This window comes from Nerophis ophidion, linkage group LG04 (assembly GCF_033978795.1).
Source record: "Nerophis ophidion isolate RoL-2023_Sa linkage group LG04, RoL_Noph_v1.0, whole genome shotgun sequence".
Classification (NCBI taxonomy): Eukaryota; Metazoa; Chordata; class Actinopteri; order Syngnathiformes; family Syngnathidae; genus Nerophis; species Nerophis ophidion.
This window is the reverse complement of record NC_084614.1, coordinates 51,552,148-51,566,348: the sequence shown is the minus strand read 5'-3', so window position 1 is coordinate 51,566,348 and position 14,201 is coordinate 51,552,148. Positions and strand designations below refer to the sequence as shown.

Here is a 14,201-nt window from a genome sequence, read left to right as displayed (position 1 = left end):
CTGACCCTCTGTTGTCATGTTTTAGGGTCAACCACTTGCACTACTACCCTGAAAAGTATGAGGACGACGATGATTTGGTTGGCGATGAAGGCGGAGATTATGCCTATGATGACCATCACAGTGATAACAGGTCAAGCACATGCTCAAACACACATACAATGCATGCATGCTGTGCCAAAGGCATTCCCACATAAGTTGTTCTTATTCCTCTTTCGCTTCACACTCTGGTCGTCCGATATTATTTGATAGTCGATCAAAACTTTTATGTTACAGATTGTTTATAATGCTTGTGTGACATACTTCACATAGCCAAACAAGTCGGCTAGTAATGGCTTACAGCATGAATTCTGCATTAATACAAATTGTGTCTTACTTGAGGACTTACATAACTGAACATATGGTGTCAAGTTTAAGCCAGGGATGTCTTTGGTTTCCCTACTAATACATTATATGATTTCAACTCCCCACCAAATGTTAGCTTGTTTGCAAGTACCGTATTTTTCGGACTATAAGTCACAGTTTTTTTCCTAGTTTGGCCGTGGGTGTGACATATACTCCGGAGCGATTAACGTGTGAAATTATTAACAGATTACCGTAAAATATCAAATAATACTATTTATCACATTCGCGGAAGAGACCAGGATAATGTCAGCAATCGTCACACACATGTCAGCAATCGTCACATACACATCAACCAATAACAATTCGGCAGGGGAGGGTCATGGCAGAAGTGCATTGTGGGTCATGGAATGCTAACTGCTATATGCTATATGCTACTGCTGTAGCTATTAAAATGGATCATTTCATCGTTGGCGGTAACTTATAAAAACTGAGAAGGGCTGAACAAAAATGGCACCGAAAAGGAAATCATGTACTGCAGATCACGCAATATCAAATAATATTATTTATCTCATTTGCGGAAGAGACAAAGAAAATGTGAGCAATCGTCACACACACATCAGCAATCGTCACATACACGTCAACCAATAAGAATTCGGCGGGGGAGGGTCATGGCAGAAGTGCATTGTGGGACATGGAATGCTAACTGCTATTTGCTATATGCTACTGCCGTAGCTATTAAAATGGATCATTTCATCGTTGGCGGTAACTTATAAAAACTGAGAATGGCTGAACAAAAATGGCACCAAAAAGGAAATCATGTACTGCAGATTACACAATATCAAATAATATTATTTATCTCATTCGCGGAAGAGAAAAAGAAAATGTCAGCAATCGTCACACACACGTCAGCAATCGTCACATACACATCAACCAATAAAATTTGGGCGGGGGAGGGTCATGGCAGAAGTGCAAATGCTAACTGCTATATGCTATATGCTACTGCCTATTAAAATGGATCATTTCATCGTTGGCGGTAACTTATAAAAACTGAGAAGGGCTGAACAAAAATTGGACCGAAAAGGAAATCATGTACTGCATATTACAAGCTGGACGTAGTGAAATATCTTGCAGAAAACGACAAGAGGAAGCGGCGCATTCCTTTGGAGTTGGCAGAGTTGTTTAAAAGCGACATTGAGGAAGAATATTTCATCGGAATTATCGATTAGGAGTTTGGTACACGTATAGCATGTTACAGTTATTTGAATGACTCTTACCATAATATGTTACGTTAACATACCAGGCACGTTCTCAGTTGGTTATTTATGCGTCATATAACGTATACTTATTCAGCCTGTTGTTCACTATTCTTAATGTATTTTAAATTGCCTTTCAAATGTCTATCCTTGGTGTTGGAGTTTATTAAAAAAATTTCCCCCAGTGCGACGTATATATGTTTTGTTCCTTCTTTATTATGCATTTTCGGCCGGTGTGACATATACTCCGGAGCGATTTATAATCCGAAAATTACGGTAAATGTTTAATTAAATAAAGAAAAGTGTTTAACCAAAACAGTGTTCCTTTATCTCCAAATTTTGCTGAAAATACAGTACCATTGCAGCATTGAAGTTGGAATTGTTTGGCCAAGAGGGTCACACAACTGCCCTTAATCTCGGTACCGTGGGTTCAAATCCTGGAAGGGTCGAAAGCACGCATTTTTTTTGTAAATTTTACATCTTTGAGTCATAAAGTTTAAATCCAACATTGCAACATACATTTATCATTTCCATATTCATAATTATTTTCAGTGCAATTACCGATGTTAGAGATTCAAACCATTTCACGCTCAAACCATTTCTACCATTCGTTCTACATTCCACTAGCATTTCAGTTGATTTTGAGCTCTTTAATTTTCAAACCATTGCTATTCTACATTAAAACTTTTTTCACCAAAATAGTCCTTCAGTCCTTTAGCTTTTAAATTCAGATTCACCATTGATTAAGGCATTCACACGCAATTCCTACCGGAATAGCACAGGTTCTAGTTGTGACCTTTGTTACTGCTCAAGTGATTAATGAAACCATATAAAGATTACAGTAGCAATTTAACAAGCACAAAACATTCCATGACTGAGCTTCTAACTCAGAACACTTATATATCAAAGCAGCCCTGTCCATTGAAATTAATTGAGGTCAATTAAATCCGTGTTTGGCCCTTCCGAAACAGCACAATTTTAACATGTAAAAAGCCTTTTAAAAACTTTTAGACAATAAATATCGCTTAAAAACATTACAATAGCACAGTTTTTTTTTAAATAGTGGGGTGGGTTAACCTCGGGAATGCACAACAAAATGTGCTCATTGTAAACCATTAATCTTGATTTCTTATTTTTTTCATAAAAAAGTAATAATAAAACAATTTGCACAAATTGTTTTACTAATTGTTCTTTTGTAGTTTAGAGTGTTTTATATTGTGGTATTGAGTTGCTGTTCAATTTGAAATTATTATCATTTATTGACTATCCATCCATCCATCTATTTTCCACCGCTTGTCCTTCTTGAGGTTGCGGGGGGTGCTGGATCCCAACTGCACTCGGGCGGAAGGCGGTGTACACCCTGGACAATTAACCACCTCATCGCAGGGCTAACACAGATAGACAACATTGTGTTTATTTTATTTTTCATTATCAAATGGTTTAAGTAGGTCAAAAATTTTTACAGTTCAAACAAGGATATATTTTTTATTTTGGGCAAATACATAAAGCAGTAGAAGATGGATGGATGGATACACTTTAAATCGTTTCTAATACAGTTTAAATACTGTCTTAATACAGTGGTTCTTTGTTGTAAGTTGAACTATATTCCTTTCTTTTTTCTTTAATGTTAATAAGGATTCAATGTTATGCAGAAGTGTATTTATAAAAATGTTATAGACAAATTATATACGGCAGTGTGTGTGAGGGTGCACTTTCCACTTTATCCGCCAGATGGCAGTAGAGTGTTGAATATGTTAGTGTGTTTTGTGGCAAATCCAACTATGACCACAGCGTCAGCTGCTAAATAGAGTGGCACTTTCCATAATTTTCAGCAGACTGCATAGCAAAATGATTAACCGTACCCCTTCCTCTCACACGAGATCCACCAAAGAATGGTGGCTTATAAATCCCTTCCCTACCGTACTACAAACAACTACAGTAGTTTTAATGTAATTATGTAACAAAATTGCACAGCATTTACCTTGGGTAGCAGACTCATGCAGTGTCTCCTGCTGTTGAGTCTCCGTCCAGTATTGCAAAGTCCCATTATTAGTTTTAAGCATTTTGCGGATTTCTTTTGTGACATTTGGCAATATTATTTCCACGTAGGAACTACAAAATCATTGTTGCACACAAATGTATTTGAGTGACAGGCCGTAAAAGTTGGTTGACAACAAGCGATATGTTTGTTTGCGTACCAAAGCTAATGTCTGACTTAAATGGTAATGTCTGATTTTATGATATTTAATAGTAATATCTAATCTACTTACAGTTTAACAGGATTAACTTTGTCAAATGATATGAAACCATGCAAAAGAAGCGATTCATTAAAACTGATGAAAAATGAATTTACATACAATTATGTAGTGCTAAATTAAATACATTCTGACTAAATGAACAATAATACTGTCATATTTTTTGTAGGTAAGAAACTTCTCTATTACTTTAGTTCCAGAACTCGTCTTTTTGTTTGAGATCATCAATACTGACACTCGTAGTGGAAACGTGTATTACAACTATTTTTAGCGGCCCTGGTATACAGTATTGTCTTCACAAAACATCACTCAAGATCACATCTTGTCAAAGCATCTACTTGCTGCAAAATCTTCAGTGAATGGCCTTGTGATCAGATCATTGAGAGCAAAACATTGCACTTGGAGCCTTTCAAGTCGACCTCCAATTTCAAACAAACTTTCCCTTAAATGGACACAATAATAAAAAATAAAACACTCCATCTTAACTTTAATTACCCTCTCCCTAAATATTTATAGACGTTATTTTCTTCATCACTTACAGTTTATTCCGCTTGTCTTTTTATGAATATGTCAGACAGCGGAAGAAATCAAACAGTTCCCCATCCACTTGTCCAAAGAAAAGAAAGAAGAAATCCAGAAGAAATCGGTGAGTATTCTCCACTGACAAAGTAGCCTTTTTTTGAGAAATAATCTGATTGTTCCTGTAAAATAGGGTTTGATATGCCAATGAATCATCAACTCAGATAAGCATAAAACTTTTAGACCCCAAGATTGACAACAATCAAACAAAAGTTTGACACGATGGTCATGCTGTTTTCTTTTCTCTATCAATAGGCTTGGCAGTTCATCACCTACTCGCAGAGAGAAGAAGAAAAAGAGTGGGAAGAAACACAAACGTGACAGGTGTGTGTGAGAGAGAGAGAGCGAGTGATAGAGAGTGTGTGGGCGAGAGCGTGAGTGTAAGACAGGTGTGTTAGCTTCTAACTGACCAATGTTCAGGGATGAAATTAAAATTTTATTAATGTATGTATTAATGTATGAATGTGACTTTGCAGTGAAACATATTACTACATATTGCCCCATATGTTGCTTCCACTCACTTTGGCAGTAGAGAAAGATGCCCAGGAGAAAATGAAGGAAAAGCAAATTGAAGGACAGGAAAACAGAGGGAAAGCTGCAAAGGAGGAATGACAGGAAGGTGCAGGATGATCGGACATAATAGTCAGAAAAGGACAAGAAAGGAAAGGTAAAGTGACGTCATAAACGCAAAAGCAAAGGAGAGGTAAGAAGGCAGGAATGTAGATTATAAAGGAGTAATTAGTAATTTTGAAATAAATATTGGCATTGTGGAGAAAGGATAGGTGGGCCCACAGAAAGCAAAATGACAGCTCCGATGGACGAGAGACAGAATACACATGCGACATTTGCAACAGAGACCGTCACTCCTGCATAGGCCTTCACATGTATGTGTGTGTGTGTGCATATATATATATATATATATATATATATATATATATATATATATATATACATACATACATGCATACATACACACACACACCCAGTCACGATCAAAAGTTTACATACACTTGTAAAGAACATAATGTCATGGCGGTCTTGAGTTCCCAATACTTTCTACAACACTTATTTCTTGTGATAGAGTGATTGGAGCACATACTTGTTGGTCACAAAAAACATTCATGAAGTTTGGTTCTTTTATGAATTTATTATGGGTCTACTGAAAATGTGACCAAAACTGCTGGGTCAAAAGTATGGATACAGCAATATTAATATTTGGTTGCGTGTCCCTTGGCAAGTTTCACTGCTATAAGGCGCTTTTGATAGCCACCCACAAGCTTCTGACAAGCTTCTGGTTGAATTTTTGACCATTCCTATTGACAAAATTGGTGCAGTTCAGCTAAATTTGTTGGTTTTCTGACATGCACTTGTTTCTTCAGCATTATCCACACCTTTAAGTCAGGACTTTGGGAAGGCCATTCTAAAACTTTAATTTTAGCCTGATTTAGCCTTTTCTTTCACACACAATCATTTCTACAACTCTTATTTTTTTGTGGTAGAGTGATTGGAGTACTTACTTGTTGGTCACAAAAAAAGTTCATGAAGTTTGGTTCTTTTATGAATTTATTATGGGTCTACTGAAAATGTGACCAAATCTGGTGGGTCAAAAGTATACATGTTAATAACATTGTCCACACGTTTAAGTCAGGATTTTGGGAAAGCCATTCTAAAACCTTCATTCTCGCCTGATTTAGCCATTCCTTTACCTTTTTTGACATTTGTTTGAGGTCACTGTCCTGTTGGAACACCCAACTGCGCCCAAGACCCAACCTCCGGGCTAATGATTTTAGGTTGTCCTGAAGAATTTGGAGATCATCCTCCTTTTTCATTTTCCCATTTACTCTCTGTAAAGCACCAGTTCCATTGGCATCAAAACAGGCCTAGAGCATAAAACTACCACCATTAAAGGCCTCACCTTTTCTCTTCCACACATATTGCTGGGTATTGTGGCTGAACAGCTCAATTTTCGTTTCAACTGACATCACATGGACAAAGATAAGACCTTCTGGAGGAAAGTTCTGTGGTCAGATGAAACAAAAATAATACAAAAATATTCTTCTTAAATTACTTTATCATCATGTCAGCTGCATCATGTGTTAAAAGCTTATGTATTGTCCACTTATTTACACAAAGAAACAAAACATATTTTTATGCCACTCTGGCTAGGCAGATGTGTATATGTGTTGTGAAATGGAGTTACAATGCATTCCTTCATCACACTTTGTTTATGAGTGCGGTAGAAGCACATAGCCAATTTACAGTTGTGTAGATTTCACAATGACTCGCTGGCTGATGGCTTTAAAAATAAGAGGTGACCTCTTTACTGCTCACATACTATAGCATGGAAAAAAATCCATACATTTTTTGTTTTAGCACTGCTGGAGAGAATTTCCACTTCTTAAACAAGGAAGGGAAAGTATCTGATTGGCTCAACATCGTTGCTAACCCCCGGTCCGCACCCCCTCTCATATATGATGCTATTTAAAGGCCTACTGAAATTAGATTTTCTTATTTAAAGGGGATAGCAGGTCCATTCTTTATGTCATACTTGATCATATTGCGATAATGCCATATTTTTGCTGAAAGGATTTAGTAGAGAACATCGACAATAAAATTCGCAACTTTTGGTCGCTAATAAAATAGCCTTGCCTGTACCGGAAGTAGCAGACGATGTGCGCGTGACGTCACTGGTTGTAGAGCTCCTCACATCCTCACATTGTTTATAATCATAGCCACATGCAGCAAGAGTGATTCGGACCGAGACCATTAATTTGAGCGAGGATGAAAGATTTGTGAATGAGGATAGTGAGAGTGAAGGACTAGAAGAAAAAAAAAGACGAGGGCAGTGGGAGCGATTCAGATGTTATTAGACACATTTACTAGGATAATTCTGGAAAATCCCTTATCTGCTTATTGTGTTTTAGTGAGATTATAGTCATACCTGAAAGTTGGAGGCGTGTGGTGTACGCCAGTGTCTCTGAGGGAAGCCATGGAGGAGCCAAGAAAGTCGCAGCTGCCTCTTTGACTGCTGCAGGAAGAATGACAGAAGCTCCGCTCATGTTTACGGTTAGAGCCGACGTATTACCACAATTTTATTACCGAAACCTGATGGTTGACATGTGGTAGAGAAACATGTTTGCTTGACCGCTCTGTTCCATATTAAAGCTTCAAAACAAACAAAGAAACACCGGCTGTGTTTGTGTCGCTAAAGGCAACTGCAATACACCGCTTTCCACCAACAGCATTCTTCTTTCTAGTCTCCATTATTAATTGAACACATTGCAAAAGATTCAGCAACACAGATGTCCAAAATACTGAATAATGCAATAAAAACAGACTACTTTTAGCCATGATCGGGGCAGGGAGAACATGTCCGCCACCACCGGTGACGTCACGCGCACGTGTCATCATACGCGTCATCATTCCGCGTCATCATTCCGCGGTAAATTTAAAATTGCAAGTTAGTAAACTAAACCGATGGTATTGGCATGTGTTGCAATGTTAAGATTTCATCATTGATATATAAACTATCAGACTGCGTGGTATGTAGTAGTGGGTTTCAGTAGGCCTTTAACATCTGTGATTGGATGTATTCCGAATTTGTCCCAGCCATTAACAAGATTAAATTAAATAGAATTGGATAATGTGTATGTCAACATTTTTGTCCCCACTGGTTTATTTAGGGGGGCGGAGGGTAATGGAAGTCTGTGTGCTTGGGCTCACAAAGCCTGACACTGACAGCGGAGGGATAGCGATAAGGGAAGATGCTGTATTGTGTCTCTTCTTCATAATTTTATCATCCCCACCCTTGCGCTCTGCATGCAGACAATGTGTGCCGAAACCAGACACATTGCGTTTCAATCAATCAAACTGTATTCTCAGTAACGGCAATGATTGCAACAGTAATTAATTAGATTACTCGTTACTGATAAAAATGACAGCGTTAGTTAGGTATAGTTATACTGTTGAGTTTTGTAAACAGTTGTTGAGATCTGTGCAAAGGGAATATATTTCCTAGTTGGTTCCCTCCAATCGGGTCACACCTTTCTTCTTTTTTTTTTTTATTTGGTCGAAAGTCCAACAACCTACTGCTCTTGGCCAATCCGCTGTGCACTGTAGATAGACTCAAGGGAGATGTGGAAGTCCTCTGTAAAATGACAACAACTCCCACTCCTTTCTCACTAATCTCCATGGAAATTGCAGTGAGGCTGAGAGTGATATGAATTACTTAATATGTGTTAATGGGCATCTGTGACTCAACTTTTGGGTCGATATAATGTGTACGTAATAAACAAATACCATTAAATATGTGTGAGAAAGAGAACCGCCTTTCCATGCTAATGTAGTAAAACGTGCACTCATCACATTTAATTAAAAATATTACACCTGCAGTTTAAGCCCAGACTCCACCATCACATTTCGCTGCAAACTGAAACATGGCATAATGTTCTGGTAAAAAGATCTCTGTGTTCATACTCATATAAATAATTCAGTTCACACATCTGTCATGCACTAATTATTTTTGCTTACTGTGTAGGTCTGCATCTGGCTCCAGGAAAAAGAGGAGGTACAGGTATGTGTGGACACCTATAAACACCTATTTGTTGTTTTATTTCTTTAATGGTATAAGGTAATCCAAAGACCTATATTTACAAAAACATATATTTTGAAAGACATTATGAGAGAAATAATAACGTGTGTCATGTCAATGTGTTATAGTGGTTGAAGATTACAATGGAATAATCAGTGAGTGTCATTACTGTACAGTATGTTGTTAAGGCATTAGTGTTGTTCCAATACCAATATTTTTTTATATGTATGGGTACCAAAATGTACACCGAACAAAAATATAAACACAACACTTTTGTTTTTATCCCATTTTTCATGAGTTGAACTCGGAAATCTAAAACTTTTACAGCTGTTTAAAATTAGTGTAGTGGATAGCAAGTTATGTATGAAGTGTCGGGCAGCTGAGGGAACTCTTGTTCATTTATTGTGGGAATGTCAGAGAATAAAATAGGTATGGTTGAAAACAACAAAAGAAGCTATCACATTCCTTAATATAAACATCCCAATGACACTGCAAACTTGTATTCTTGGGGATCTCCATCAATTTAGTAACATGTCATTAAAGAGTAAAAATCCATTTCTTTCAATATGAATTTCTTTCAATATGCATCTTAACAAAAAGGGTAATATTTAAAAAAATGGATAGATGTTGATACTCCAACACATGCTGACTGGTACACCAAACTATGGAGATGATATTAGTAGAAAAAACTGCATTTAGTTTAGATAATAATTAGTCATATATTGGAATAAGGGGTCCATTATTTAAATTCGTTTTAACTATGAAATTAACCAAAAATTACTTATTTTATATCTGTGGAAAATATTGGACACCATGTGTCTCATGAGATCCAATGCAAGTAACAGTATTGTTCTTTGTTTTGTTTTTTTATGTTTTTTTTTTTTAAATAAATGTTTGCAATGATTATGTCAATGAGGGATTGTTAATCACTGCTATGTTGAAATTTTTATTAATATTGATACTGTTGTTGATAATATACATTTTTGTCTGACCGCTTTTGGATTGTTTTGTCTCATATTTTGCGTGTCCTCTCAATTGCTCTGTTTATTACTATTCTGAATGTTGCTGGGTGCGGTTTGGTTTTGAAATTGGAATTGTATTATTATGGTATCGTTGTGTATTTTTTTGTTGGATTGATTAATTAAAATATAGTTATATTAAATAAATATATATACTTGTTTTACTATATACACAAAATACATCATCTTCCTAAATATTGTTCACAAATCGGTTTAAATCTGTGGGAGTGAGCATTTCTTATTTGCCAAGAAAATCCATCCCACCTCACAGGTGTGCCATATCAAGATGCTGATTAAACAGCATGATTATTGGACAGGTGTGCCTTAGGCTCCCCACAATAAAAGGCCACACTGAAGTGTGAAATTTTTATCACACAGCCCAATGCCTCAGATGTCGCAAGTTTTGAGGGAGTGTGCAGTTGGCATGCTGACCGCAGGAATGTCCATCAGAGCTGTCACCCCTGAATTAAATGTTAATTTCTCTACCATAAGCCGTTTCCAAAGGAATTTTAGAGAATTTGGCAGTGCATCCAACCAGCCTTAAAACCGCAGACCCCTTGTAACCACACAGGACATCCACATCCAGCAGGTGCACTTCCCTAACCGTCTGAGACCAGCTGTCCGAACAGCTGCTGCAACAATTGGTTTGTATAACCAACACATTTCTGCACAACGTGTGAGAAACCATTTCAGAGAAGCTCTTTTGCATGCTTTTCGTCCTCATTGAGGTCTTGACCTGACTGCAGTTTGTTGTCGTAACTGACTTGAGTGGATGAATCCCGGTTTTCACAATTCAGGGCAGTTGGCAGACAGCGTGTGTAGCATTGTGTGGAAGAGTGGTTTGCTGATGCCAACGTTGTGAATCTAGTGGCCCATAGTGGGAGTGGGATTATGGTATGGGTAGGCGTATGTTATGGACAATGAACACAATTGCATTTTATTGATTTTGAATGCACAGTGATACCGTAAATGGTAAATGGTTGTACTTGTTTAGCGCTTTTCTACACCTTTTTAAGGAGCCCAAAGCGCTTTGATAGTATTGCCACATTCACCCATTGACACACCCATTCACACACTGATGAGCTGCCATGCAAGGCGCTAACCAGGTCCCATCAGGAGAAAGGGTGAAGTGTCTGGCTCAAGGACACAACGGACGTGACTAGGATGGTAGAAGGTGGGGATTGAACCAGTAACTCTCAGATTGCTGGCACGGCCACTCTCCCAACTTCGCCGTCACCGTGACGAGATTCTGAGGCCCATTGTTGTGCCATTCACCCGGGACCATCCCCTCATGTTGCAGCATGACAATGCACGGCTCCATGTTGCAAGGATATGTCCACAATTCCTGGAAGCTGAAAACATCCCAGTTCTTGCATGGCCAGCATACTCACCGGACATGTCACCCAATGATCATGTTTGGGAGGCTGTGGTTTGGCGTATATCACAGCGAGTTCCAGTTTCTGCCAATATCTAGCAATTTCGCACAGCCATTGAAGAAGAGTGGGCCAACATTCCACAGGCCACAATCAACAACCTGACCAACTCTATGCGAAAGATATGTTGTGTTGCACTGTGAGGCAAGTTGTGGTCACACCAGATACTGACTGCTTCTCTGACGCCCCAGATCCAATAAAGCAAAACTGCACATTTTTGAGTGGCCTGTTTTGGGCAGCTTAAGGCACACTTGTGCAGTACTCATGCTGATTAATCAGCATACTGATATGCCACACCTGTGAGTTGGGATGGATTATCTTGTCAAAGAAGAATCGCTCACTAACACATTTGTAAACAATATTTGACTGGAATAGGTCTTTGTGGACGCGGGCGGCGGTAGTTTGGGGACCCCTGTCCTACAGCGTGTAGTCAAGCATGTTTAACTATTCCTCATCCTGCCGGGATGATTCTTTTAAGAAACATAGTTTATTTGTTGCCATGGAGGTGAGGATTAGTGATTTAGAAACAGCTAAAACATTGTGGAGGGATATTCACTTATGCAGTGCATTGAGGAAGATTTTGTTCTCTATTCACTGTCAAATTTGCCTGTCATCAACATGCATTATCACGATACAACGATAGTATTGAAAACTCTATCGTCTGACAAATTTGTATGATGAATATCGTATATCATATATATTGCCCAAGCCAACATGTTTTAAAACGCCACTTGCAGAGCGACAATTGAGTGTTTATAGCTTCACCGTTATCGTTAGTTTTGAAGCCAACACATGTCAAGTCTCCCTCTTCTGTCTCCACACTGTTTCCGCTTGAAAGTTTTGTGTGTGTGTGTGTGTTGACTTACATGCGCCTCAGCTCAAGTTACCAGTAATGTCACCACGGACCGGCCTCATGCGCGTGAAAGTAAAAACTCCCAGTATTTTACAAAGGCAGTACAGTACTTTTTTTGATACATTAGGACCCCGGTATTTATTAGTAATGGTATACTGTACAACCCTATATTGTATCTCACATCATTCATCAGAAAAAAAAATCTAAATGTATATGGGTAAGAATAGGGCTAAAATAATAGGGAATAATAATAACTAAAGAAGTTATTTGTCTTTTTATCAGGTCGGGAAGCCCGAAGGACAAACACAGAGACAGGAGCAAAGATAAAAAGAGGTGAGACCATTTCTGCAAATTATCTCATAGAATTTTACATGTGAAGCTGCAAAGATATTGTTATGTCTGTACGTTTCATTGTGGATTATGTAAATACTGCAAGTTTTATTAATATCCAAATTTTAATATAGGTTCAAGATTCAAAATGTTTGTTATGATCACCCGAGCAACACATTTCCTACTTTGCTATTTGCAGTCCATTTAAGAAAAGAAGATAACTATATCAAAGAAAATAGTTTTACATGAAAAAGGAAAAAGGCAAAGATAAGAACAAATTAAAAAGATAGTTTTAAAAGGCGCTGTTAGTTCAGTTGCAGCGTAGGTGCTGCAAAAAAAATAAATAAATAAATATATATATATATATATATATATTATTATTTAAAAACATTCAGCAATTACAGGTTGAGGATATAATGAACAGTGTAGACATTCAAGTGTAGGCAGGGTTGCAACAATAAAGTTAAAAAGTAAAAGTACCAATGATTGAACCGGGGGGGATTTGAACTTACGACTTACCGATCGCGGCACGGACACTAACCACTAGGCCACTGAGTATTGCACATTGTGGTTCACAGCTTTAGATTGTATATGCCCAGTCAACAGTCTGATGTCCTGTGGGTAGAACTGTTTTTGAATCATGTTGTTTTGGCTGTGACGCTCCAGTAGCGTGTGCCAGATGTGCCAGTGTTAAAAGTGTTTGTTGTGAAGGTCTTCTGTCTCTATTGATGTTCCGTGTCCTCTTTGTGGCGTGGCTGTCATAAATGTGACGTATTGGTGTGACTTTTACTTCACAGTTTTAATAATATATGTCAACATGTGCTCAACTGTACATCTTTAGAAGTTGCTGAAACGTTTGGTGAGCATTCAGAATTTTATCAGCTTCCTTCAGAAGTACTGTCTTTGTTATGATTATGGCTAAAACAATAATCACAATTATTTTGAACAATATTGAATATTTAAATATTGAGTTTTTCATTAAATTGAAAACAAGTATTTATTACACTAACAAAACTCAACTTTAATTATAATTTAAATAAATGTTTGCATTTTGTGTCAAATATACAATTTCTTAAAATGTTTCTTAATTAAATGCAACAATTTTTACATGTATTGGTACAATACATCTTTGGAAAATTTTGACCCAGATTTTGAGTCAAAGCATACTCATTTTGCTTTAAGTACATTATGTTTTTTGAAGCATTTATTTTGTTAGCGCTGTCAGACCGGTTGTTGCGCACAGCGCTGTTATTGTGAAGAGGGTAAGTGTGCTGCACTTCTAAGTTGACGAGTGTGCTGACGACTTGAGGTGGTTTAAAGGGAGAGGCTCTCAGGGTTGCTACTGCTGACTCGTTTGCACATTGATATTCCATTGATAATATCTTTCCCAACAACACAATCAGATGAGATGTGTTGTAGGGTGTATGGATTGTTTTTGCTAGATTTAGTGTTGTTGTTTATTCCGTGTTTCATGTGGCCGTCTCCATATTTTCTAGTTCAGGACATGGCCTTTGAATGTTTCGACGAAAAATGTCCATTATTTTTC

At 37.7% G+C, this 14,201-nt stretch overlaps 1 protein-coding gene across 3 annotated transcripts in view; it reads left to right on the top strand.

The window, feature by feature from the left end:
* srrm3 (serine/arginine repetitive matrix 3) overlaps window positions 1–14,201 on the top strand; it is a 145,316-nt gene that overhangs the window by 70,768 nt on the left and 60,347 nt on the right. For 2 of the 3 annotated variants that reach the window (XM_061898259.1, XM_061898260.1), the window contains exons 4-8: window positions 26–130; window positions 4,425–4,496; window positions 4,685–4,753; window positions 8,967–9,002; window positions 12,608–12,658. In XM_061898259.1, coding sequence (XP_061754243.1) covers window positions 26–130; window positions 4,425–4,496; window positions 4,685–4,753; window positions 8,967–9,002; window positions 12,608–12,658 — 333 coding nt within the window. The remainder of the gene's footprint in view (window positions 1–25; window positions 131–4,424; window positions 4,497–4,684; window positions 4,754–8,966; window positions 9,003–12,607; window positions 12,659–14,201) is intronic. The other variant, XM_061898261.1, reaches the window with a different exon arrangement.